Below are 27,290 nucleotides of genomic sequence, written 5' to 3' on the forward strand. Positions count from 1 at the left end.
GCGGCTGATGCACGTGGCTGCGGGTCTGCTGGGGTCAGAGGGGGTCGGGCGGGTGGCACTGGGGGCACCAGTCAGGGTCTCCCCACCCCGGGCCAGCGGGCAGGCTGGGGCACAGTGCCCTGGCTCTGTCCCCCAGGGCTTCGGAGTCACCCTGCCAGCTCCCTCTACTTCCTGCCTCTCAGACCTCATCACCCCGCTCCGGAGCCCCCAGACCTGTGTGCGGCACTCAGCCTGTGTGACACCGGGGCTGGAGCCCCATCTCTGCCCCTGGCCTGTGTGAGGCATCAGGCAGGTTGAGTTTTCTGAGCCTCAGTTGCTTTATCTGCGGATTGGTTCCTGAGCCCCTGTCTGATGGGGGTTCTGAGAAATTAACGGTGACACAGGGGGCGGGGCAACCGGCAGGGGGCGGGGCAGCCGGGCAGGGGGCGGGGGCCGTCGGGCAGGGGCGCCCCGCCGCGCGGACCCCTGCTGCAGGTTTGGGCAGCTCCCCAAAGCCCTCCCTGCTCCGTACCCAGCAGCAGCTCAGACCCTGCCCCAGCATTGTCTCCAACACTGTGTGTGCCCACCCTGAGCTCCTTCCTCCCATCATGGCCCTCTCTGCACCCCTCAGCCCACCCCTCATGACCGCCCTAAGCCACCCCCCCTTTGGGAGGCCCTCTCAGGCAGCCACAGGCCTTCACTGGCCCCCACCCCCGGCTTTGCCCAGTGCACACCCAGAAACCTCATCCTGGTACCCACTTTCTTCTTCAAGGAACAAAAATTCCCCTAAAACTTGCCCGACCAATGAAGGAACTGTATTGACTCACATACCTGAAAATTCCAAGAACCGTGGCTTCAGGTACAGCTCGATCCAGGGACAGAAGCCACAGCAGAGGCAGCCTATTTCTCCTATGAGGTGGCAGATGGCTTTAGTAGCCCCAGACTTACATCCGTGGGTCCCCACTTGGCACTTCCTGGCACTTTCAGCCAGAGTCCCACTGGTTCTCTCTGACTAGCTTGGGTTGCAGGCTCATTCTGGGGGCTGCTTTCTGCCCTGGGTTGGGAGTGACTTCCAGGACTGGAGGTGAAGGTCCGATACCCCCAGAGGCAGCGAGAGTTCTTCCCTGGGACTCGCCTGCTGCTGGAGGAGCAGAAGGCCCACCTGGCCAGCTCACCTGGGGGCTAAGGTGCTGAGAGGTTCCAGCTCAGAGGATGGGCTTCCCCAGATGGTGGCCTGGGGCCCGGGCCCCCCGCCGGCAGGGACCCTGGGCCCATCACAGAAGCAGCCTCGCATCCCAGGCCCAGCAGGGGCTCCCGAGCTGGGGAGTGAGCCCCACCCAAGCCGCAGGGCCACCTAAAATGTATAATTTGTTTAGTATGAGTCTATCCTAAATATTTCATGGGACATATTTATACTATGAAAACGTCATTGTTTGTCTGAAATTCACATTTAGCTGGGCACCCTGGAGTCTGTCCAGCACTCCTTCTCTGGAGGGCTCCAAACAGCCCTGAGCTTGTCCCCGCCCAGGTGTGGCCCCCACGGCCCAGGACTGGCACAGACGGCTGTGGGGGAGGCGGGAGCCTGGCACCCTGGCACCGAGTGAACTCCCTCCCTCTCTCCCCGCTGGTGACCTGGGACAGGGAGGAGGGTTCCTGCATGCAGCCCCCCACCACGGCCCCCTCCCTGCTTGCACAGATGGATGCCACCATCCACTCAGCAGGAACAGACCCTCCTTGCTCCTGGGGTCTGGCCCTTCAGAGCTAAGCCCCCCCACACACACACACAGAGGGTTCCCAGGGTCCTGACCACAGAATCAGGGGCACTGGGCGGCCGCACCGCAGGCCACAGGGATGGGCTCACTGCTGTTCACATCACCCGATGCTGCTCATGGCATCCGGCCCAGGCTCAGTGCCCCCTGGCAGGTAGCTCCTTATCTGGTGGGCAGCCTGGTACAGGAAGGGGGAGTGCAATGGGCCCAGGCACCCAGTAGTGTCCGAAGGGCAGACGGACTCCCGGGAGGGAGAAGCCACCTGCACAGCGGGCACTCAGGAAGGGCTGCCTGGAGGAGGCGGCCCTCAGGCCAGCCAGGTGAGCAGCACACCCACGGACACGGGTCATGAGTGATGGGGGTGGACTTGAATCCCAGCCTCTCCCCTCCACAGTCCCTGCCAGGGCAAAGGGCGTTTCCGGCCCACGGGAACAGCCTGTACGATGTGGCTTCCCTTCCCAAAGACCGGGCGGGCCCAGTCCCCAGGGGCACCGGCTCCCCCTCTCCCCCTGCATTCCTGTCTCCACACAGCGGCCAGAAGGACGTTTCAAACATAAACCAGAGCCCGCGCTCCCCGCTCCAACCCCCGACGGCCTCCCTTCCCCCGGAATGCAGCCCAGGCACCCGTCCATGGCCCTGGGCCCTGCGCGCCCACCTCCCGCCTCACCTGCCTGAGGCTCCCGCTCGGGCTGCCCAGCTTCCCGCGGTTCCCTCTGTGAGGCCGCCGGGTCCGCGCGGAGGGCGCCCGAGAGTTGTGCCGTGGCCGGCCCGCGCGCCACCCCTGGGACACCGCCTGCCCTTGCCCGCCCCCTGCCTGGCACGCTGTCCCCCGTCACCGTCCGGCCCGAGCGTGGGCTGGGTGCTGTGATCCGGCTCCCGTAAGAGTGGGCCCTCCGCCGAGGCAGGGCTGTCTGGCGCCGTCCCCATGGCAGCCCTGTGCCTGCAGCAGGGCCTGTCACGTGGTCAGCAGCGGCCCCGCTGCCCAGCTGAACTGACCGCGAGCACAGGCCCGCGGAGCCCGCAGCCCCCTCTGCGCACAGCGGTCACATGTCAAACCGAGGGAGCAGGCGGCCGTCGGAGGGCCTCTGCCCAGCGCCCTGGTGCCAGGCAGCTCATGGCAGCTCTGATGGCCCCCTAAGGGCCCCAGGCCCATTTGAAGGCCACGTGATGCCAGGACCCTGACCTGACCCAGCCACCCCCATGTGTCCCTATGTGTCTCTACACAGGGGACCCCAGCTTGCCACACGCACTGTGGCCAATAGACGGGGTGCCCCCTTCCCTCCCTTAAAGCTGCCTTGCTCGGGTGCTTGTGCTCAGCAAATGGGCCTGTCCGCAGCGCCGGCCAAAACCCCGCCGTCCCCGCTTCGTCAGGCCGGCGCCTGCTCCCCGAGCCCTGGCAACGGCCCCCAGGGCCGCTTCCCGCGACCCTCGCTTTGATCTGGGACCGTTCGGCCACATGGACTGTGTCCCCTGTCACGAGCGGCGGGGGCCCCAGGAACAGAGACGCCCAGCATCTTGGTCGCAGTCTGTTTTTAGTGGGTGGCACGCTGTCACTGCAGAGGCCAGTGGCTGCGTCATCGGTGCCTTTGATCTAGTCGTTGCCGCAGACACACACGAGGCAGCTGCTAGCTGCTGCGGGGAGAGCGCGGGTGGCCCAGGCGCGGGCGGAGCGCGGGGTCCGGGCCACGGGCGGCGGCCGGGTGGGTGGGTGGGTGGACGGAGCAGAGGCGTGAGCTGCAGAGAACCAGGCGGTGGACGGGGCACGGGGGGGTGTCCCTCTCCGGTCCCTTGCCCGCCGGCAGTTGAGTGAGCACCTAGCCATGGGTCTCAAGCTGTTGTCCTTGGGGACACGGCCCTGCTCGCGAGAAGCTGCCCCTCTGCTTCCTGGCTGCCCACCACCCTTCGTCCTTCCCAGGAGCTTACGTGGGCCTCAAGAACACCCACGCAGGGGCCTGCTGCACCCTGGACTCCGTGAGGAGGCTCCACAGGCACCTCTGGGTCCTTCTCCTGGCCCCGGGGAGACAGGGGAGGTCCTGGAGTCCTTCCCTCTCTGTAGATCCAAATGGCAGGTACCAGCTCAGGACCCCCACCCGGTGCCCCCTCCAGAGACGAGGGGTGGGGACAGGGTGCCTGTTCCAGTTCCCAGCCCCCAGAGAAAGACCGGCACTGTCACTGCAGGTGGGCGCAGATGAGCAGGAGGCCCAAGGCCCTTCCTGGAGAGCCCACCCCTACTCCCTGAGCAAGCAGCAGAGTGGTTAGAAGGTGCGGGAGCCCCCCTCCCAGTGAGGGTGGAGAAAAGAGGGGGGGGCCCCAGAGGCACTGGGCTGAGCTACCGCCACCCCAGCTCCTGGCCCTATGGCCCCATCCCCAGTCCCAGGCAGGCCACCCAGAGGTCCCCAAGCTGTCTCCAACAGCTGCTGGCCCCGAAAAATTAAAGGCGTCTGAGTCACCACACACCTGTCAGGACAGGGGGCGGGGGGCAGGCCGGCCGGGTGCTGGGGGCCTGGGTGTCCACGCAGCCCTGGGTGAGGGCCGGGCCCCAGCGAGATGGACACAGACAGCTGATGGCCCGGGCTTGGGACCAGAGCAAACCCCCAAGGACGAGGAGGGCAGCCTGCTGAGGCCTTTAGCGTGACCTTCACCTCCTCTTTCTGCGAATAAAGTAGCCATATTCTGGAACCACTGGCAGGAGCGTGCCGTGCCGTGTGGAAGGGTTAACAGCAGAGTCGCGGGGTGAGGGTCAAAGGAACCCAGCCGAAGAACAGGCTTGCGGGGCAGACCCTGAGCTCCCCAGAGGCGAGTACGGCCCAGTGCTGGGGACAGGCGGGCCTGGGCGTCCCCCTGGGCATGCGTTCGTGGCAGGGCTCTCGGGATGGAGTTTCTGCTCAGCCTTGGGCCCAGCGGCAGCCCCAGGAGAGTGTCTCCCAGAGTGCAGAGCCCAGGCCCCGTGTGCTGCCTACGGCACCGCCAGCGCTCACCGTGCCGTGGCCAAGGCGGCCGTGCGCGGTCACCCGGGGAACGCTGCGCCGAGAGCCGACAGACGCCAGCATGCTGGCCGCCGGGGACGGGGACGGGGTCTGAGGGCAGCTGTGCACGTGTGTTGGGGGGAGCACCCGCGGGTCCTGGGCCATGGGCGTGCTCCCATTGCCCTGGCCGGCTCCTGGGGTGCCCCCCCCCATGACCTTTCTTTGTCTCTGGAACGCCCCAGGTTGTGGAGACCTGCCAGGCCCCCGCCCTCAGTGGTCTGTCACATCTCTCCCCGGCTCCGAGGCGGCACCTGGGCACTGTGGGTTTTCCCTGCTCACTTTGTGCAGTGAATGACCAAGTGTCTGTGGGACACAGCCGCACCCCGGGAGGGGGCCACCTCTCTGCCTCTGCAGGACCCCCAAGTCCCCGAGGCTGAAGGCTGCGTGGGGGCCTGGCCACGCTCGGGGTCCCCCGGGCCTTGCTGGGAGCCAGGGCCCGCTGGCCCCTGCCTGTGGCCGCGGCGGACTCCATGGTGTGGTGGCTGAGCTCGGGACACTCCCCTCCAAGGGTTAACGCACAGCTCCTCGGGCTTTGCATTTCACAGGAAAATGTTTTTGCAGCAGGCCCGGATGCCAGCATTTTTGTGGTCACAGTCAGATGTTTTTAACTACATTGGACAGAACTCACGACGGCTCTTTCCATGGCTGCAGCCAGTTTCTGGGCGCCACCTTGAACCCCGTCGTACCCCAGGATGAGGGCCCCCAGCTCTGTGCGGGATGGGGCTGCCTCGGTGGCGGCAGCTGCCCCGGGGGTGGCGCGGCCCCTTCCGTTCAGACCCGTGCTGAGCCCACCGCCCGCCCCATGGAGGACGCGGGCCCCCAGGTTGGGTTCCTGGTGACTTCAGAAGGCTGAGCCAGGGTCCACGGCCAGGAGGGCCCCGGGAACGGGCACTGGGCAGGCCGTCCCAGCCCCACAAAGTGGGCGGAAGGGGTGGGGGTGGGGACAGGGGCCGCAGGGCTCGGCGAGGGCAGATCCTGGGGCCCAGGAAGCCTGGAACCCGAGGGTGCTGCTCCGGTTCCCCCCGCCGTCAGAGGAGTTTCAGAAATCCCCTCCCCCCGCCCCCTCAGCTTGGTGCAGATGGTGCGCATGAAAGGTCCCCAGGGAACCCGCCATAAAGGCGCCCAGTTTCGTTGAACACAGCAGCTCCCCACTATCCACAAAGCCTTCTTTCCCTTTTCTGGGGCAGAAGAGGCGTGAGCACCTTGGCCCTTTATCTAGGCAGGCGTCACCCTCGGCCGGACCATCCAGGAGACCAGGCCACCCTCTCCACCCGTGTCCCCCACTGAAGGAGCCTCCTCTGGCCCCCGAGCTGGACACGCACGTCCTGAGCTCTTTTGTCCACCCAGCCCCCCAGTGTGCGCACCCTCAGAAAAGCCGACCGCAGCCGCCCTGGGGGGCAGGGGCAAGGGGCCCGCATTGTCCCTCCTCCTGCACCAGATCCCTGGTACCCTGCCCCCCGCTGCACTGCACACACGCACATGCGGCGCAGGGGCCGAATCTGCCCCTGGGAGGGGCCCACCCTGCCTCCAGCTGTTGCCAGCCCAGCTGCTGAGCCCCCGCCCGGCCCACCTGTCGGGCCCCCGGGTCGTCAGCGCCAGCTGCCCGGAGCCCCCAGCCCCGGCCTGATGGCCAGGCCAGGCCCGCTCTCAGCTGCCAGCACAGACCCCCGCACACCCTCCCTGACAGGTGTCCCCACAACTGCTGGGGAGACGGGTGGCTTTGCTCAGTTGTGTCGGTGGGGGTGGGGAGTGGACCACTGCCACTCCGGAAGCAGGTGGCCTGGGGGCTGTGGCCCAGCCTCTGTCCGGGCCCCAGGCTCCCACCTCCAGCCTGGACGGGGTCAGGCTCCTCCCCTTCCCCTGAAGAGACCCCCCGGGCGCCCGCAAGCAGGTCCAGCCAGCAGGGCCCTCACTCGGTCCGCCCTGTCCCGCCTGCGCTGGGCCTCGGCCCTCTGTCCGGCGTCTCCGCACTGTGGACACCCCCCTCCCCCCGCCCACACGTGTCCCTCAGGAGCCAGCTCAGTGATCAGACTGCCTGCCGAGGTGTCGGGGGGCTGGTGTCCGGGTCAGGCTGGTTCCCCTGGGTGCTGATGCCGGCAGTCGGACGCACCCGGAGGCTGGAAGGTGCTCCCTGTAAGGGGACAGGTAGTGTTCCTGACGTAATAGGGACGAAAGCGTGCGTTGAGGTTGCTGAGGTCTAGGGGGAGAGGGAGGCTACTGCCCTCGGAACTGTGAGGAAGGAAACAGAAACGCACGCTGGGCTTTCTGTTGTCCCTCCGACAGCGAGCATTAACGGCCAGTGTGTGAGAAGGGCTGTTGGGATGGAAAATCCCTGCGTTTGTGGGTGAAAGACAGACAGAAACGTGTCCGGCGGACAGCGACGTGTTGTTCCGGAAAGCGCTGAACCCACAGGAGGGCGTCAGCAAGGGACCCCCTGAGACGAGGGACACCCAGCCGGGCCACTTACGGCGCGTGAGGGGCGGGTGCTCAGGCTCAGAGCAGGTGCGGCCTGGAGGGCGGAGGGGAGCACATTCACATAACTTATCACAGGACATCGTTCCAGTTGTTCTGTGTTGTTCTCGTGTGTTCATCTCTTACTGTTCCTAAGTTCTAAAGCAAACTTCGTCACAGGCACGTACGCGTAGGAAAAAGCACTGCAGAGATAGGGCTCAGCACCGTCTGTGGCTCCAGGCACCCGCTGAGGGCCCCCCCACAGACAAAGGGGGGCTGCTGCAAGCCCCAGAGCGAAAGGGCATGAGAGCCGGGATGGAAGGGCCCAGCAGGTCTCAGAGCCCCTGGGACCCAAACAGCAGGAAGGAGCCGGACCGGCAGAGACCCAGGGGAGGGACGGGCAGGCGGGCAGCCCCAAGGTCGAAGGAACTTGCATTTCGGGGATACACACGATCTCGACTCCCTTGGGCTGCGGGATTCCGCCGGCTTCGCCACGATGTAGGAGGTGGGAGTCTGTGTTTGCAACTGGGCTTGGCCCGAGATCTTTCTGTGTTTCCCTCCCCAGTTTGGGGGTCTGGTTTTATCTCGTAAGACAAGCCACGCGGCCTCCCGTCCTGGCCTGTGCACTGGGACACTCTGTGTGGAATCAATGTTATCTGCCTCTTGGAAGTATTGGAAATCACCCAAAACACGGGGCGTGGAATCTTCTGGAGGGAGAGCGGTGACTATCGTCTCCATTTCTCCGGTGGGTTTTCTATTCATTACAATTTTCAATTTCATAAGTCGCTGTGGGCATTTATTTTTCCCTTGATAATCATCCATCATATCAAGTTTTGAATTTTATGGACCTAAAACCAAAAGATCCCAATAACATAATTTTTCAATTCACCCTTCATCTGTAGTTACTATTCTCTTTTTATTCCTGATTTTTATGTGTTACTTTGCTTACTTAACAGTGAGCTACTTCAGTTATTCTTCAAGCAGCCAGCACTGGGTTTTGCTGACCACTTCTATTTCCGTAAAAATGTTTGCGTTTTGCTAATGTCCTCTTTTGTCCTTTCTTATCCGTTTTTCGTATTTATTTTTGTGTTCTTTTCCTAGCGTACTGAGGTGGAAACTTAGCACATTCGTTTTCAACCTTCCTGGTTTTCAAAAATTGCTATAAATGTTCCTTTGAATACCCTTTTGGCAGCATCCCACAGGTTTTGATAGGTTAGACTCTCATAGTAAACCTGTTCTAAGTAAATTTCATTTCCATTCTATTTTCTTTTTGCTCGAAGGATTATTTAGGACTATATATTTTTAACTTCCAAGCGTATCAACGTTGTTGCTCTCTTTTGTTATTCATTTCCCTTTTTTTTTCAAGATGTAGACTTTCTGAAGTGTGCTGACTCTTCCTTCCGGGCCTAATACAGCACCTTTGGGACGTTTTCAGGTCTGTGTGGGGGCCGTGGAGCCTGTCCTGGTAGCAGAGTTAAGCTTGTTAGCTGGGCCAGTCAGTTCCCCTCCGGCTTCATTCTGTGTGTTTGGTTTTCCCACTGTGACGGGTTAGCTTCAGAGAGGGCAGCCCTTCAGGTGCCGATGAGGTCGAGGATTTCTGGGTTTATTGGTTTTGTCCGATTATTCTCCTCGGCGCTCTGGGCATGTGTCTCCTTTCCTTGGCCACGTGCACCGGTCTGAGCTCTGCCAGGGAGTGCTCCCTGTCCGCCCTCTTGGCGTCTAGAACACCTCTCTGCGGGCCTGGGACCCCCAGCCTCCCCCTCCCTCCCTCCCTTCTCCCTCTCACGCCGACCGTTGCGTCTGGGAAGCCCCTGGGCTCGGCCTGTACTCACCACGCACCGGTCTGCTGGCCCGTCCCCCTCCTCCGCTGCCTTCTGCCCTGGTTTGGCCACTGTCCCTCCTGCGGGTGCCCGGCCCTTCGCATCCCTGAGGACAGGAGACCTGCTCTGAAGCCCGACTAGACTTGCTCTGCAATGCTCCTCCTCGTGGGCTCACCCCTGGGGGTGGGGTCAGGCTCCTGAAGTGCTTGGTGACTCCTCCTCTCAGGACGTGGGATCCTGTAGCCGATGGGGGGCAGGGAGCAGGCACCCATTAAGCACTGGCGCCCAGCGCTTCCCCTGCTCCTCAGCTACGACTCTGGGTACAGAAGACTCAGCACGTGCAAAGGCCCCGCGCAGGGCAGGAGCACGGCCGGTCAGTCCGGACAGAAAGGCAGCCATGAGCCTGGGGGGGGCGCGTCTGGGGACCGACGTGCGAATCCCGTGTCCTGGGTCTTCATGCCAGCCCCAGGGGCAGATCCCCAAAGGTCTCAGGAGGGGCTGCTGTGTGTTTTGAACTGTTGCCCTGGCTGCGGGAGTCGGGGGACTCACGGGGACTGGCTGGGTGGGCTCAGATGGGACGGAGCTCATCGGGCCTGGGCCTGAGCAAAGCAGGGCAGGTGGAAAGCCAAGGGGACACCAAGGACAGTGGCCTGGGGAGGGCGGAATCACGCTGACCCTTCGCCACTGCCGTTGACCCTGCTCGCCCACGTTCGCTGCCATTGTTGTCACTCTGGACTGTTCCCAGTGGCTTTCGGGGCTTCGGGGCGGGCCCAGCCACCCCCAGCCGCCGTCCGCTGGAAGCCCTGGCAGTGGCTCGGACGCCACCCTCCTGCTCACCTGAACCCCTTGCCCGTGACACCGTCCCCCTTGCCTGGTGGCGCCTTGAGGCAACCCCCTAAAACGCACTTCCTCCGGGAAACCACGTGACCCTCCAGGACACGCGTCCCTGCGGCGCAGGCCTGTGTGCGCGCCCGGCTCGTGCACCACAGCCCCAAGAAGGTCCCTGTCCTAGTCCCCGCCCCGTGACCTCACGCAGCAAAGGCGGCTTTGCAGACGTGATGAAGGATCTTGAGATGGGAACTCACTCTGGGTTGACCAGGTGGGCCCAATGTCATCACGGGGTCCTTATGATGGGGGCCAGAGGCAGAGGCAGGGACGTGATGACGGAAGTGAAGGGCAGAGGGCAGAGGGCAGAGGGCAGAGGCGACGCTGCACTGGCAGCTCTGACTCTGGAGGCGGGGCCCTGAGCCCAGGTGCGCGGGCAGCTCAAGAAGCTGGGAAAGGCCAGGAGCCCTGACATTAGCCCCGGAGCCCCCGGGCGGCGAGACAGTAAACGGTGTAGCTCCAGGGGCGTGGGAACTTCTTACAATGAGAGGCTGTGCGGGCACCAGCTCGGTGCCGGGCCTGGGGTGCAGCACTAGGCAGCAGCGACTGGCCCCTGCCCTCGTGGGGGCCCGGGGGGCGCTCTCTAGGGGCTGGGGACAGGTACATAGTCAGCCTCGTGCTGAAGGCCGTAGAGGGAGCTACATAGCAGGGGGCACGTAGCAGGGCTGTGACCCCGTCTAGGAAGTCAGCAAAGACGTCCTCAGGAAGCAGCTGGGATCCGGCACAGAGCACGGGTGGAAATCAGCGAGACGGAGGAGCGCGATGGTGCGGCTTCCAGACAGGGTGGCACGTACAAAGGCCTCGAGGCAGGAGGGAGCGTGCCTGGCTTGTGGCTCCGAGAGGAAGGGGCAGCTGAGCCGGGGCCACAGAGGAGAGCTGGCGAGGGAGGGCGAGGAGCCGGGCAGAGTTCGGCCATGGGGAGCACGGAGTGGGGACAGTGTGGCGCCCCAAAGGGCGTGAGGCCGCAGAGCTGCGTGAGAAAAGCTTGCGTGTGTAAGACTGCTCTGAAATTCAAAAAGACAATGTGGTCACTGAGCCAGAAGAGGCTGCAATGAGAGAACCAGAAAGAGCTCTTGGAAATGTGAAATATGCTGCCGAGCAAAAAAACCCAGTGGAGGATGGAAGTAAATCTCCCAGAGAGCGGGATAGAGACAGAGCGATGGAAAGTCGGAGAGAACAGCCAAGGAGCGTGGAGACTCGGGCCAAGCAGACCCAGCGTCCAAGTGCTGGTCGCTCCAGCGAGGGGGACGAGAGGAAATGGGAGCAAAGGCGGGGCCCGCGGGGAACCTGGGACTGGAGGCCGCCATGTCCCCGTGTCCTTCCAGAACACCCCAGAGCCTTCTTAAAGAACCAGGCGGCGACCTACCAAGGTGTGGGCCGCAGGACAGGCTGGTCTTCGGCAGAAAAGATTTACTGAGCTGCCTTCAAAATGCTGAAGGAAAGAAACTGCCATTCTGTACCCAGCCCAAGGGGCTAGCAAGGGCAGGGGTACCCTAAAGGCATCTTCAGACACTCAGGGGTTCATAAAATTTACCTTCCATACCTTGTCTTAGAAGGTTATGGAGGGTGTGCTCCTCCCCAGCAGGACAGGAAGGCAGGGAAGGCAGGCCACCATGGGGCCCGTGTGGGGGGACCCCCAGAGGCCCCAGCCTCATGCGAGTGAAGGGTGGCTGCTCCGGGGGGTCAGCCCCCCAGGAAAATGAACAGGGCGGGCACAGTGGGTCCCCCACGGAGGGTCGTCTGGAGGAAGGCGGTGCTAGAAAACAAGATTGAGAACCGGGGACCAGTCAGGGGGTGTGGGGTTCACTGGCGACTGAAACCAAGGGTGAAGCTGCACCAGTGGGTCAGGGGGCAGGACCCCCAGACGGGATGAGAGAGCTCAGTCCCCCCCGCCCCTGTCCGTGGAAGGACAGAATAACAGACACGCGAGGGTGGCGCAGCAGGAGGTGACCTGGCAGGCCTGTACCCGAAGGCTGATAAGGGAGCCTTAAAAGTAGCTGCCCCCCTGAGTGGGATGGCGGGGCACAGAGGCCCCCATTACCCCTTCTCATCATAAGCTGCAGAGAGCACACACACAGTCTGGGGTCACACTCACCCCCACGGTCACCAGGAAGCTCACACACACATACACACACACATGCACACACACACACCATTAATTCTTCCCACAAGTGCCGCTTGTCTGTCTGGGACATGAGATGGTCATGGGGACCAGAGAGATGGGGGTCAGGGTGGAGCCCTGGTCAAGTCCTGGGCCAGGGGGGCCAGGGGTGGAAACAGGGCGGGGGTGGGACGCGCCAGAAGGTGAGATCGCGTGCTCGGGTAGTGGCCGGTGAGGGATGTGGGGGGCGCTGCCCTTGGGAAGGCCCCCGGCCCTGGACGGCCACACGGTGCGGAAGGGGAGGCTGTGGTCCCTGCCCCAGGACCGCGGTGTAGGATGACGCGAAGTGTCTTTGAGACGTTTGCCTGGGGGCGCCCCTCAGCAGTGAGGAGGGCGGTCTGCAGGAGGGGTGGGCACCAAGATGGATGTTGGAGACGGGCCAGCACAGAGATGGCACCTGAAGACAGGCCGTCACAGGCGACAGGGCAGGAGATGGTGAGGAGAGGAGAGAGGCAAGCCCTGGGTGTGGGCTGGGCTGCCAGGGTGCAGACCCGGGCCGACAGGGAGGCCGAGGGCGGCCCCCCACCCTCCACGGGCCGAGTCCTCTGCCCACCTCCGTCCGGCCTCCCCCAGAGCCCACGGCCCCCGTGCCAGCCGCCCTTGGGCACTCGCTGCCAGGGGCCCTGCCGGCCACGGACAGCGGACAATCAATTATCTTCCTCCGAGGAAGAGGAGCGCCCAGGGTGGCTAGTCGCTCACACTTCAGCGGGAGCGAGTTTCTCCCGGGCTGTGCTCGTGAAGGACGGGGCCAGGGTGGGCCCCCGCTGCAGAGAGCGGGGTGCGCGTGGGGGTCGTTGCAGAGAGGGAGCAGGACAAGCGCTTCCCACAGATGCTTCCCCGGCTGGACCCCTGGGGCCCCCGGGAGGCCCTGCCTTGGACGCCCCCCAACCCGGCCTGGCCCGGGCCCCTCTCCCCGGGGCCTCGTCCTGCCCGCCATCCTGGAAACGATTTTGCTGTCTGCGGAGATCATGTGAGCTGCCTGTGAGTTATAACTCTCCGGGGCAAGCGGCCTGTTACCTAACCGGGCCTGGCTCGTGCCCATGTCTTGAGTAATTATTGGGGGGCGGGGGGCCGTCCAGCGCTGCAGAGCCTCTCCGAGGGCCGGCTATTGTTTTCGTGTCAGCTGCATTTTAAAGCTGCGACTTGGGAGGAAAGAGGCGCCGGGCTTTGAAAAAGGAAGAAATGGAGACGGGGTGGTGGAGGGGCAGCTTAACCCTTCGGGCCCCCCGCTTCCCTGGCTTGCCTGGCAGAGAGCAGGCTTGTCGGGGATCAGAACCCGTGGCCAGGCCCGGCGGCCGCCCCTTGGCAGCGCCAGTGGAAACCACCGCGCGGTTTCACACAGACAGTCACGGAAACCCGGAGGCCCGCGGGGCTGGGCGCCCGCCAGGCCCAGCCAAGCCCTCCTTCCCAGCCCCTCCCCCACCCCTGCCCCCGCTGTTCTCACCCTGGGGGGGGGGAGCGTGCAGTCTAGCACCCACAGGGTGGAGGTGGGTCCGGCCCAGCACACCCAATGCACCACCGTGGGCCCTGGAGAGAAAAGATGGGGTGTAAGGTAACTGGGGCTCCCCTGGCTGCCCCTCATCTCCCGATCTCAGCCCTGCCTCCACCAGCGACCCACAAACTCAGCGACTCAAGCACCTACTGTGTGCCTGGAGGGGCGCCAGGGCCTGGGAGGCCACACAGTCCCCTTCCTCAGGAAGCGCAGTCCAAGGAGAGCCGGGCAGGGCGCCAGCAGGCCGCTGGGGGCGGGGCGCAAGGCGCTGGGCTGCAGGGACCAGGAAGGCGACAGCGGGCTGGCGGTGCGGGTGAGCAGTGGCGGATGGGGGCCTCCAAGGAGGTGACGAGGGAACAGAAACTGAACGGATGCGGCTGAGCTGGACAGATGTCCAGGAGCGGAAGAAGGGCTGCCCGTGCCACCCTGGGCCCAGCCCCGGCCTGGGAGGCTCCTGAGCTTTCTGGTGTGAAAGGCTGCACGGGCCACTCACTGCCCCGCTCACGGGGGCCCTGGGCCCACAGTGTCTGGGGGTGCCAGGTCCACTGGGCTCCGGTGAGGGGGGCGAGGCGGGCGGGCAGTACTGGCCAGGCCAGACCAGGGCCCAGCCACAGCCCTAAGGCATGTGGACGTATTTTCAGCCAGTCAGAAGCCACGGGGGATTTCAAGCGCCGAGCGCAGAGGTGACCTGCCCCGAGCGACGTGCTTCTGGGCCGTGGGAGAGGCAGTGTGCGGTCCCAGGGCGAGGCAGCTGGCGGAGGCGAGGGGCCGGGTTCTGGATGAGGCGGCCGGTCCTAGCTGCTTCTGAAACGGGGACATCAGGGGTCGCCTAATCAAGAGAGAACTTGACGGCCTGGCCAGTGTGACTCCATGGGTTGGAGCGTCGTCCTATAAACCTAAAGGTCACGGTTCAGTTCCCGGTCAGGGCACAGGCCTGGGTTGCGGGTTCTGTCCCCGCTCGGGGCACGTATCAGAGGCACCCGATGGACCCTTCTCCCTCACAGCAGTCTTTTTACCCCTCTTTCTCCTTCCCTTCCCCTCTCTCTAAAGTCAGTGAGCATGTCCTGGGGTGAGGGTGACAACGAGAAAGAGAACTTTACCACCCAAGGGTGCCAGCCGCGTGGAAGCACCCAGGGCTGAAGTGGGCGGAGCACTGCGACGGGACCCAAGGCCCGCCTCTCTGTGCCCTCACGGGGCAGCTCAGGGCCTCTGTCCCACGGCCCCCGGTGCCTGCTCCTGAGGTCGCCGTCACGTCTGCATTCCAGCGGCAGGAAGGAGGGAAAAGACCCTGCACAGAAGCCACCCCGTTCTCTGCGTTGACCAGAATGTCACATGCGCCCCAAGTCTCTACAAGGGCCCTGGGACACCCACCCTCTCTCCCACTCCTTGTTGAGTTTCCTGTCCTGCTGATTACAAAGGAGAAAACGGCCCTAGGGACCGTTAGCCGCCTCGGCCGCAGCGTGAGCTGCACCTGTGGCCTGGAGGCTGGATAGAAGGAACGCAGGTAGGAACCGGACGCAGGGGGGCCACTGCCCCTTCTGGGGGAGGGACGAGGGGGGACAGACTGTGCTGACTCCAGAGGCTTTGAGGCGCCCCGTGGTGCATGAAGGCCCAGGTTCCAGGCTCGTTCAGCCCTCAGAGAGTCCGACCAGCACCATGAGCATGTGGCTGTGGGGAGGTCTGCAACAGAGGGGGCCCCCACCGGCAGTAAACAGGAGCAGAGACCACCGACCGCCATGCGGTGGGCAGCAGGGGAAGGGGCCACGGAGCGGCGAGGCCCTGGGGGGCGCGGGTCCCGGAGCCGGAGCGTTTGAGCAGAGGAGGGCCCGCCCCCGGGAGGGGGACTCTGAGAAGTCAGAACAGAGACAACATGAAGTGGCCAGTGGGAGGTCACTGGTCACTGGAGCTCGTGGTGCCGGGGACAAAAAGTTCAGGTGCAAAAGGCTGAAAAGTTCACGTACAGCCTCTGGACAGATATGGCCAGCTGCTCCCCATCCCCCCAAAGCCTGCCGAAAGGGCAGCAAAGGCATCGCACAACGTGCAGGTAGAGGTCGATACAGCAGACGTCACCAGGAGAGAAGACGAGAGCGCCAGCAAATGCCGCTGACAGACGTTTGGACGCTGGGAAGCAGAGGGAGGCCGGGGCAGGCAGGCAGGACGCTGCAGGAGGACGAGGGAGGACCACGTGGCACGCACCCAGACCCTGGGCCGGCTGGGGTCCCCGAAGCGGGGCTGCGTGGGACTGCAGGCAGGAAGGTATTCCTGAAGCTCTGTCTGAGCCGCAGGAGCTCCCTGGGTATGCCCCACCTGCCCGGCCCCCAAAAGCCCAAGACAGGAGGCTTGGTCCCCGGAGAAGCTGCACCTGAGGGGTGCTGAATTTGGGGCTACCCGGAGCAGCTGGGGGTGAAAGATATGCTTTCGTGATAAAAACAAGGGGACTCGGTGAATGTTTTTGTGCTAAAAAGTAAGACCCCTGCCCGCTCTGCCCCTCAGTGCCCGGAACATCCTCGTCAGGACACATGATTGTGATTTCAGGACACCAGCAATAAAGGGGACACTCTGAGCCTCCAGGGAGAACACGCGGGCCCCACACAGAGGTCATCAGACTTTTCCACGTCCCCACATAATGGGGAAATGCCTTCAAACTTCTGTGGGAAAAAATCCTGTCCAATCTAGACTTCCATCCCCAGCCACACTCTCAGGCGGGAGAGGACATGAGAGGCGTTTCCACACGCGCAGCTGAAAGTGTCACCTGCCACATGCTGTTCTCAGAAAGTGACTCATGGCTCCAAGAAGACACTTCCAGGAGAAAGGAAAACCAACAAGGCTGGTCGCTGGCTGGTGTCATCAGGAGGGAGAAGAGAGGGGTTACCGTTCTGGCCGAGTTCACAAGTGACCTAGTGACAAACGCGTTAAAAGCTAAGCAAAACATAAAGGCGATTCTCAATCCCGGGGAAAAGGAAAAGTCATCATCTCAGAAGGTCGCACGACTCAGCTGACAACAGCCTGTCCGTAGCGATAGCACGTTGCGTTGTGTTTCCATAACGTGGGGCTGCAGTAACTGTCCCGGGCAGGTGGGGAGCCGCCGGAATCGGGCTGTGAAAAGCAAACGCTGGTCTTGTTTTCTGTGTTGGGCAGTCACTGCGATGCCTGACCCCGCAGGAGTGAGGAGTAGCAACAGCGCGTGGTGCGGGGCGGAGACGGGGCCTCGGGCCCGGAGCTGGGGCGAACACAGCCCGGGGAGCTCTGCAAGCCGGCTTGCTTGCTGGTGCGGGAGAGACGGAGGGTGAGCGGCCTGCCCACGCCCTGGTGGGGAGGCGTTTGGGAAGGACAGGAAGCGGGTGAGGAGCAGGAGGGACAGCGCTCCCCCCTGCACTGACAACTCAACCGGAAGGAGCCCTCTGGGCGGCTGGGGGCTGGGACTGCAGGGGAGAGAGGAGAGCTCACCAGTGGGTGCCCCATCCCCGCCTTTAGTGCAGGTGGCAGAGGGACCCGGGCTTCTGCCGGGGTGTGTCTCCCAGAGCTGTGACCTGAGTGGTACCAAGCATGGTCTCTGAGGCCCCCGATCCAGGCCCTAAAAGAGACCCTTCAGGCTGTGACCGTGGCCACCCCGGTCCCAGAGGCCTGCAGGCCACACCTGGCCTGGGCAGCGTGGGCTCTCCCACCAGAGCCCGTGTCCCGAGGAGCTCTTCCTCCCGGCCCCAGGAGCAGGAAGGGCGGGCTGGGAGCATGGGACAGGCCTGAACTTCTCATTAGCCATGGCCAGCCCAGGGCCTCCTTCCTGGGTGGGGGCCTCCTCGCCCTTCCGCTCACTTTGTGAGTGCTGTAGGCCTTCATAGGAGCCCCCCACCCCTGCTTGGTTTTCTCAGGCCTCCCGAGGACACCCCACATCTGCCCCCTCCGGCACCCTGGCCCCAGGGAAACTGGAGCCTTCGGGGCTCATGTCCTGACTGCCCTGGGACCTCTCTGAAGACCTCCTAGATCAGTGGATCATGGGGGCCCCAGGGTGGCCCTCAGGTGGGGATGGCAGGGGCCTCAGTCCCCCCACACAAGGCACTGACACCTGCTCTGTGTCTATGTGGGTTGGGTCATGGGGAGGTGCCAGCACCCCATGATGCGGGAGTCACCCCAAGCTGAGAGGACAGTGAAGGACTCCACGGGTGAGGGGCAGGCAAGGTGGGGGTGCAGAAGTGGCACTAGAGCCTCCATGAGGGAGAATGGCATGGAGGGGGCAGTGGGGGCTCAGAGCACAGGAACCCTGGGGGCCCCCATTGCTCTCAGTGGGCGGAGGACCAGAAGGGGACATGCCTGGCCTTGCCAGCCACCCTGCCTTCGAGGCCTCGGATAGTGGCTTGTCCACTCCTACCCCAGCTCAGGCCTCTGGGGTCCTGTCCCCCAGGTCTGCAGGGGCTGCCACTCTGCGGAGGGATCTGCCCCGGTGGGCTGCTCAGCACCCCCAGCAAGGGGGCGCGGGGCCTGGGCCCGCCCGTGAGGTGCTGAGCTCCCCGGCCCAGAGCCGGAGCCGCAGCGGCAGGGAGGGAGCCCGCGGCGGGTGGAGGGAGGACGGGCTGAGGGGCCTCCAGCTCAGGGGGCTCTGGGCCTCACAAGCGGGGAGGGAGCGGTGCGGCCACGCGGTGGGGAAGGCACATCCAAGCCCCCAGCCGGGCCCCTCTACCAGGAAGGCAGGTTCCCAAGAGGGGGCTGCAACCTCTGCCCGGCCCCATCCAGCATCTCCCTCCCACGAGGCCCTTCCAGGTGCCAGGAAAGGGCTGGATCCTGGATTCCAGGCTGTGCAGCCCAGCCCCCAGCTGGGACCGCAGCCCAGAACCCCCGGGGGCCCAGCCGCCAACTTGCTTCCAGCCTCAGGGAGGCTAATTCAGGGATCCTGTCCTAGGAGCAGGAGGGGGCTGTGCTGGGTGCGGGCGGGGGCCTGGGACTGCCCACCCTTCTGGTTCGGCACAGCTGCCGCCCGGCCCTGGCCGGCTGAGCCCAGGGCCACTGCCCCCAGGCCAGGGCTGTGGTGGGGAGCAGCGGAGTGGACACCCTGGCACCTGGAGGGCAGGCTGGGCGCCCCCCGTAGGGCCCAGCACGGCTCCGATGGCAGTCTATGAGTGCATGTACATACGTGTGTGCCTGAACACACACACACATGCCAAGCCCCTCTGCTGGCCTCTGCCTGGGGCTGACCTGGACCACTCTGGCCTTGGTGGTGGCTCTCTGCTCATCCTGCCCGTCCTTCCTGGGCCCTTGCTGTGTGCCAGGCATGTGTCCAGCAGCCGTGAGAGAGCAAAGCAGGAGCCACACCCTCAGAGAGCCCCGCAAACCCAAGCCCGGGGTGAGCTCGGAGGAGAGGGCAGCAGGACTCCCCTGAGGCGTGCTGGGCAGCCCTGGCAAGGGGGCATTTACGTAAACACTTAAAGGAGGGCAGAGGCAGCCTGAGCTTGTAGGGAGAGAGCCTGCCTCCCTGCGCGGCAGGTGCAAAGGGCCTGAGGCCGGCCAGGATAGACAGAGTGAGCAGAGGCCGTGGGGAGGACACGGCCAGACTGTTGTGGGGGGCGGGCGCCAGAACGACTGGAAGGACCCTGCCGTTGGCTCTGAGGGCACGGGGAGCCCCCGTTTGAACGTCCCTCCCTGGGACTTCAGAGTGGCCATGCGGACCAGGTGGGAGGCCACGGTGGCACCAGGGAGATGCTGGTGGCTCAGCCCAGAGCGCTGGCCATGGCAGGGGGAGGCTCAGATTCCGACGGATATTCTGGGCCCCGAGGTCCCCAGCTTTGACTGCACTGTGGTGCAGCCGGGTCAGGTGCAAGTGTGAGAGCAAGGGTCAGGGCAGCCCGGGATCCCCAGCCTGACCTCTGCTGAGCGGGGAACCGCACGAGGGGCCACCTGGGGAGAGGCGGGCAGCCCAGGAAGGAGACGCCGCCCTCCACGTGCCCAGTGGCAGGTCGGCGGCGTGCGGGGTCACTGGGATGTGGCGGGCACTGCCTGGCCCGGGCCCGGAGAGCAGTGGACACCTCCAAGCAGAGACGGTGGCGGCCACAGACGGCGAAGCTGGGGTCCTGGTTTGTTCTGTTGTTGGGGTGTGGGAGGACCAGCCAGAGCACACTGGGGGGAGGAAGCTGCACTGCCTGGGCCTGGTCTGAGGGTGGGGGACAGGCGGTCAGGCTGGGGCGCCTTTCCTCTGGGCCAGTGGGGACTGCAGTGGAAGAGAGGGTGCTGGGCTCTGGGAGAGGCATGAGGTGAGGGGCAGGTGAGAGGACCGGGGGGGCAGCAGGGCGGGGCCACCAAGGGGAGACCCTGGGCCAGACGCGGACGGTAGATCCGGAGTGGGCGGGAGCTGGACCCGCACAGCGCGTGGCTCAGCGAGGGGCCCGGGCATGGGCCGCGGCCCCAAGGGCTCTTCCCTGCGGCTGTGGATGGCGAAGGTGATGGGGGCTGCAGGGGCTGGAGGGGGTTCAGTCGGGGGTCAACGGTCTCCAGGGTCAAGTGCACACTGGAGTCCCAGGAGACCGACAGTGGGGACAGGGCTGCTGTGGGGTGACTCTGAGAGGGCGGCCGAGGGTACAGGTCAGGACTTAGTAGGTGAGGAGAAGCAGCCAAAGGCCAGGGGTTGGAGAGTTTGAAAACCACCAAGTGTGAAGGAAGGGGTTCTGAGGGGTGGGCAGTGGGGCTCGGACCTGCAGAACACTGAGCTGGGGCCTGGGGGAGGGGCCCGAGAATGGTCTGGAAGCAGCCACGCAGAGCAGGAGGACCCCACCGTACCTGCTGGGTGGCGGGAAGGGAGGCAGACGTCAGTCAGGGGCTGCCTGTGAGCCCCCAGGCAAGACAGGGTGGTGGGAGCCTGTGGGGAGCCCCGTGGAGGGGCTGGCGCAGAGCGAGCCTCGGCCACCCCGCCAGCACCAAGCCCCGTCCCCTGGGTCCTTCGGATGCCGCACGGGGTGCTGCCCGGGGAGCCCTCGGCCTCCCCAGTCGCTGACGGGCACGGGCCTTGAGACGTCGGCTGTGCGGCCGCCCCAGAAGCCCCTGTGCAGACGCGTTTCAACGCGGCAGCCTCAGAGCCTGTGTGGGGGGAAAACAAGCCGGCAGGGAGCCCTTCCCGCTGGGCCGCTCGAGGGTGCTGCGTCCCGTGGGCCGCGGCGAATGCTGTATCCCAGGGGCCGCGACAGATACTGTATCCTGTGCACTGTGACAGATCCGATAGGCCACAATGGATACTGTATCCTGCGGGCCATGACCGATTCTGTATCCTATGCACTGTGATGGGTACTGTATCCCACGCGCCACGAGGGATACTGTATCCCACGCGCCGAGACGAGACGGGCAGTGTACCCGTGTGCCGCAACACCTGTTGTATCCAATAGGCCACAACAGATACTGTATCCCATGGGCCACGGCAGATATTGTATCCCATAGGCCGTGACCGGTTCTGTATCCCGTGGACCATGATGGATACTGTATCCCATGTGCAAGGTGTGTTTTGAAATCGCTGGGAGCGTCACCTGGGAGGGCAGGGGACAGAGCGAGGCGACTGGGTCCAAGGGGAAGTTTCTTTGAAATGTTTTTACTTATTAGTTTTCCAAGAGTACTTAAATTTTGTGCAAACCTTGTAAACTGGCTACTTTAAAGACAAGAGCTCCAGTTGGGCAGAGCAGGTTAACCGGGCCGGGGCTGTGGAGGGCGCTCCCCTGGAGGCCGGGGGGTGGCGGGGGAGGTGGGGGACAGACGGGGCTGGGACTGGCTGTCCCTAGGCTTCAGTGAAGGGGCTCATCGTGTGGTGCGTGCAGTCAGGGACAGAGAGGATGTGGTCCCAGGACCAGCGGGGACAGACAAGGGAGGCCCGAGGGAAGTGTGGGTGCAGCCAAGGTTGGGGGGCAGGGGAGTGGTCAGAGGCAGCTTGGGGTGCCAGGGAAATGGGGGTGCACTGGGGCCTTCTTCCCCTGTGCCTCATGCAGAGCTGAAGAGCTGTCCAGGGGGGCTGGACCCTGGCCGCAGGCGCACAGACGTGACCTCATAGCTGCCCTAGCTGGAGGACAGGCTCACTCACCGCCAGGGAGGTGACAGTGGCCAGAGTTGCCCTGCTTTCAGAAAGGAGCAATGCAAACGATACCGGGCCAAGCGGAAGATGCTGGCAGGCAAACCAGGGGTCTAAGGAGACCCCCACCTCAGGGTCCCCTGAGTCGGCAAAGGAATGGGCTGCCACCAGGGCCCTGAGGCAGGGTGGGGCGTGGGGCGCCCAAGGAGCCCGGGGAAGCCTTTGTAGGCCGTGAGAGGACAGCAGCCGGGGTGGGACGCAGGGCCCAGACCGTGAGTGAGGGGCCCCCCGGCCAAGGCGGGAGCAGTGGGAGGCCTGCAGGGGTGCCACTTGGGGCAGGACCCCGAGGGGGTTGGCCGGCATGGAAGGGCCCTGCCAGGCAGCCCGGGCACTGGTGGGCTCAGCGTCCTGAACTGCCCGAGCCCTGGGCAGGGGTGCGTGGCGGGGCGGCTGGGCCTGGCAGGAGCAGCCGGGGCAGATGGCACAGCGACAATAGGTCCACCTGCCTGCTGCCCCTGGGCAGCACGTTGCCCAGCCGCCTGGCCGGGGCTTTGTCCGGCGCCACCAAGTGCTCACGGGCTCCAGATACCGAGCGCTGCACGGGCGGCCCCCGGCCTCCAGGACGTGAGGCTCAGCAGAGGGGCAGCAAGGGAGGCGCTGGGGCGGCTCCAGCCGCCAACACAAACAGCCTCTCGGCTCCCAGCGCCTTTTTCCAGCCTGCCCTACATTCCCGCTCGCCAGGCCCAGCCCAGGGCTGCGCGTCGCGGGCAGAGCGAGCCGCCGCCCCAGCCTGGCCTCCGCCAGCCAGAACCCTGAGGCCCCAGGCAGCCTGCCCGGGAGGCCCCTCCTGGGCCAGGGTCTCCGCGCATCCCGGCCACGCGGCCCGGGCCCCAGCTCTGCCCCTGACCCCGTCCATAACCCTGTCCCGTAAGCCTGCGCCTTCCCGAAATCCACGCGCAAGTCCACACAGAGCAGCCTCAGGGAGGCCGTGGATGTGCCTCCACGCAAATGTCAGTGTGACAGAGACGTGGGGGGTGCGGGGGACAGGGGGAGCACACCAGTGAAGGGCCCTTCGTCCTCGGAGGCTTGCAGGGGCGGGGGGCAGACAAGAGGAGACAGAACCCTAGTAAATGAGCCAGGGACGTGGGGGTGAGGAGTGGAGGAAGGGAAGGTGGCTGAGGCCGTGTCCGGGGACAGGCGAGCACGTGGCCCAGGGAGGCCGCGTGGGGAAGCGAGACTGGGGCGGGAATGATGGCGGGTCGAGGGTGTGAGCCGCGGGGGGATCCAGGAGGGTGTTCCTTTGGGTGCGCAGGAGCTAGCCGGGCTGGGCTGACGGGGTGGGAACTTCATCTTCTGTTTGGAGCTCGGGGGGGGGGGGGGCTGTCGGAGTTCTGAGCCGAGGAACGGGGTGCCTCACTCTTGGGGCACCGGGCGTGCCATGGGGGCGAGATGATGTGTGTCCGAGATGACAAGCCCAGCCCACTGCTGCCCCGAGCCAACGGCAGCGGGGACAGGGAGATGGTACAGGGGTCCTGGGGCTGGGCGTTGACGGGGGTGAGCGTCTGCCGCCCGATGGGGCCTGCCATGGCGTTCCTGAGACCCCACGCCGACCGGCTCCCAGCCTAGCATGAGGCGGGCCGTGGGCCAGGCAGCCCGTGCCGTCCCCGAGCCCTCCCGCAACCCGGAGCCCCGCTGCGCCGTCCACGCAGGCCCCGGCACTCAAAGCGTCTCCTCGCCCAGGGCCCCCTGCAGAGGCCGCGTGCGTGCCGTGCGCACAGGCCCCGCTGCCCACGGGCTGCCCCGGGGACCGGGCGGCTGAAACAGTCATAAACACAGGCGCCCCGTCTCCTGCTGTGAATGGCGTCCAATGGAGCGCTGTGACCCCTTTCCAGCTGTACCCAGCTCCGGAGGCTCGGGAGGACCCTCCCGCCCCAGGGCCCCGGGAGAGGTGATTTATGGGTGTTCTTCCCCATTCCAGGCATGAGGGAGGGCCGTTCCCAAGCCCTGAGGGGTCACAGCGGCCCCTCCGCAGGGGCTGCTCACCCCGCTCCTCCTCCTCGGCTAGAGGGTACCGGGGGCTCTGGGCACGGGACCTTACGGCACCCCCGCCCCCATGTTCACTCCAGGGCGGGGGGGCAGCTTGGCTCCCCAGGCCTGATCCTGGTGTCCCACAGCTCCAGGTGCCCAGCAGGAAAGTGGGGCTGCTCGGGGCAGTGGGAAGGCCTTGCTGAGGGAGGGAGGTGGCCTCAGAGCCTGTGGTGAGACCTGAGGGGGATGAGTGGTCCGGGCGGCCGGGGCAGTAGGGACAGAGGCCGCTGTGCGTGAGGACGTGGGAGAGGCCTGGAGAAGGGTGAATCCCCATTCACCGAGCAAAGAGGGACGGGCTGGGGACACAGGAGGGACTCGGGCCTCTCCTGCCAGTGAGCGGCAAGGTTGGGGGGTCTGTGCAGGGAGGGATGTGACCTCGTCTGTCTTTAAAGGACCGCCACGCAGAGCCTCGTGGGGGGCGACGGGCTGGCTGGCAGGCCGCACGAACCTCAGCCACAGAGGAGGCCGCCCGGCCAAGGCTGGCGTGCGAGGGGCAGGCCGGGGTCCCCCAGGCCTGCTGAGGGACAGAACACGTGGCCGTCGCTCACACGTAGGTGCTCAGCATCACCGCAGGGCACGGGAGCACAGGCCACAGGTCACTGTGACCCCCGCCACGCTGGCTTGCAGAGCGAGGGCTGGGGCCAGGGACAGTGCACGCAGGCGTGGGGATGCCTGTGATGGTCTGTGGAGGTGGAGGCCCCGGGAGTCCCCAGGGTGGGCAGGACCGCCCCCCGAAACGGGCTCAACAGCCAGGCAGCCCAGGGTGGCAGCGTGACCTCTTTCAGACGGAGTCCTTCCTGTGTCCAGGCCCCGGTGGCCGAGACTGTGGCCCAGGGAGGCCCGATGCCCTTGTGTGACCAGCCTGCGGCCCAGCTCTTTAACAGGGGAGGGCAAGGCACCCCCGTCCGCCAGGCGGGATGCGCTCGTCGGCCTCGCCTTTAGTCACCGCACGGGTGCAGGTAGTGACAGGGTCCCAGACCCCGAAGCCTGGCCTGTCCCAGCACCTCCCGGGGCACGCGGCACCTGTCCCCTGAGGGCAGCAGGACCCCTGGCCCCTGCTCACTGGGGTCGCCATCACTGTGTCCACGAGGTAAAAGCTTTCTGAGCTCAGTGCAAGAGGGTGAGGCTAGTTCAGGGCCGCCTTGCGGGGTGCGTGGAGGGAGACCCAGGGGGACTGAGCCCCGTCTCCGGCTGTGCCAAGCAGCCCCCATCCTGCCTGCATCTCAGCGCCCGGCCACCTCCTCTTCCCCAAGGACACCCTATGAAGCCTCCTGCACCCACGTGCACATCTGGAGACACCAACAGATGTTTAAGTGCTGTAGAGTGAAAATGTATGAAACCACAGATTTTCTTCTCTCATGTATTTGGTGCATTAATTGAGGCCAAACCAGCCGATGCTCCGGGCGGCAGCCTGGACCCTTAGCGACGCCAACCACGTCGGGCCAGCCTCGGTCAAGGCCACTGGCGTGCGGGACCCGGGGAGCCCAGGTGGGCCTCGAAGCCCAAGGCACTCCTCACAGGCCACTCAGGGCCCACGCAGGCAGTGGGACGGAGGGGCCGCTCCAGCTGCAGAGGAAGCCCGGGGGTCTCGAGCCAGGAAAAGCGAGGGGGTTAGGGGGTGAGCGCGTCTCCCCTTCCCACATCCCTGCCCGCTTGCGCCCCTCTGAGCCCGGCTCAGAACCTCTGCCCTTGTCCCCTCCTGGCCCAATACTGTGTCTTCCCAGCATAGATCTTGGGGGTGGGGGACTGCCAGGGGTCCAGCTGGTGACGCTGAGCAAGGCCCTTCTCCTCCTGGTGGGGTACAGGCCTTGGTTGGTGGCCTCCACACAGCTCGGCAGAGATCCAGGCCGCGGCAGGCGTCTGGGGCGTGGGGGAGCTGGGCGCGTGGGCCCAGGCCCCCGGGGAAGCCGCTGCGCCCGTGTCAGCAGGCGATTGTCCTGCGCCCGCTGTAGACGGAGGGCCGGAGGGAGGGTCACCCCCAGGGGCACTGCAGGCCCCACCTGAGCTTTGCCTCCTACCCAGACCCTCACTCACACCGGGCCACCATCCCCGGCTACAGAGATGGCTCCCTCCACCCATGTGTCTACACAGCGCAGACACGCACATGCTCCACACACACAGACGTGACCGAGGCCGCGCACGGCCCACATTTGCAGGCATACTCTGGCGCCCAGGAGCCGTCAGCATGGCCAGGCTGCCGCCCCCGCCCAGCTCACCCCTGCTCTTGTCCCCGCAGGTGACACAGCTGGACCAGAGGCTGCTGCTCATCACGGACATGCTTCACCAGCTCCTGTCCTTGCACCAGGGCGGCCCTCCGGGCGGCCGGCCCCCCAGCGGAGGTGGGGCCCACGTGGTGCAGCCCTGCCGAGGCCCCATCAATCCGGAGCTCTTCCTGCCCAGCAACGCGCTGCCCACCTACGAGCAGCTGACCGTGTCCCACAGGGACCCCGACGAGGAGTCCTGATGTGGAGGCACGGGGGGCCCCCCAGCCTGTCCCGCCTCCCACTGAGCGGGGGCACCATCGGTGCAGAGAGCAGCCCCCCTCTCCCAGGGCCTGGACACCCTGTGGGCCGTGGTGCCCCACGGTCCTGGACTAGGGGTTCGCTGAGGCTGCCCCTTCCAGGCCCGTGGGTACAGGGGCCCCTCTCAGCTTGTGCGGTGGTTGGGACAGGGTGGCCGGGGTCAGGCTGGCCCTCAGCGTGGGGCATCCTGGCACTTGGGGCCACCCATGTGGGACAGGAGGCAGGACAGGTGCACACAGGCCCAGGGCTCTTCCCGAGCGGACACCGAGGGACAACCTAGGCGGGGCCTGTGGGCACCACATCCCAGGCCCGGGAGCCACGACCCAGGGGCACCTGGGAGGAGACGGGCAGGGCAGGCCCAGCCCGTGCCAGGCTCAGGGTGCCCGTGCGCCCTGCTCACACAGCCCCAGGCCCGGGCCTTGAACTTCAGTCTCCAGGGCTGCAGACGCAATGGGCCAGGGCCGTGAGGGAGCAGCTCCTGAGGCCACAGCTTCAAGCAGGAGGGATAGGCCGCCGCTGTCCCCGAAGAGCTTTACTGGGGCGGAGTGGCCACCAGGGAATGGGGGTAGACAGGCCCCCCACATTGGACTGGCAGCTTCTCCTACCCATTCGGAGAGAAGAGGGGGCCCCACCCCACGCACATGCAGCTGGACAGACGCACATGGGGACACAGTTCCTCCCCAGGACGGTGGCCCCTCCCGGGTGTCACGTCTTGCAGAAATCAGAGTAATCTGTGGTGATTTGGACTCTGTGTTTCAATGAGTCGCACGGTGTGATTTGGAGTCTTTCTGGTGCCGGCTTTTCTAATAAACGTGGGCTCACGGGGCTGGTCTCACCTCGATTCTGGGCAGGGCCCGCCTTTGGGACAGCCCCGTCCTCGCTCGGAACTGCCACCCCTCGACACGCCAGAGCCCCCTCGCTCCGTCCGCGCTGCCCAGGTCGGGCCCCGCTCACCGGCCTGGGGTTCTGGGGCCAGGTGTCCCGGGGACCCAGGAGCACCCCAAGGCCAGGCCATTCCGGTTCCCGTCCCCTGTACATGGTCGGCTCTGCCCACGAGAGCTGAGC

General features: G+C 65.2%; 1 protein-coding gene across 1 annotated transcript in view; it reads left to right on the top strand.

Moving 5' to 3' along the window:
• Nucleotides 1–26,731, top strand: part of KCNQ1 (potassium voltage-gated channel subfamily Q member 1) — a 255,928-nt gene extending 229,197 nt beyond the window's left edge. Inside the window, exon 16 of the mRNA XM_090292878.1 lies at nt 25,940–26,731. Within this exon, the coding sequence (XP_090149004.1) occupies nt 25,940–26,167 (228 nt within the window). The 3' untranslated portion in view covers nt 26,168–26,731. The remainder of the gene's footprint in view (nt 1–25,939) is intronic.
• Nucleotides 26,732–27,290: the final 559 nt, after the last annotated feature.

The sequence above is a fragment of the Furipterus horrens genome, unplaced genomic scaffold, assembly GCF_987537825.1.
Source record: "Furipterus horrens unplaced genomic scaffold, mFurHor1.1.pri manual_scaffold_2, whole genome shotgun sequence".
Classification (NCBI taxonomy): domain Eukaryota; kingdom Metazoa; phylum Chordata; class Mammalia; order Chiroptera; family Furipteridae; genus Furipterus; species Furipterus horrens.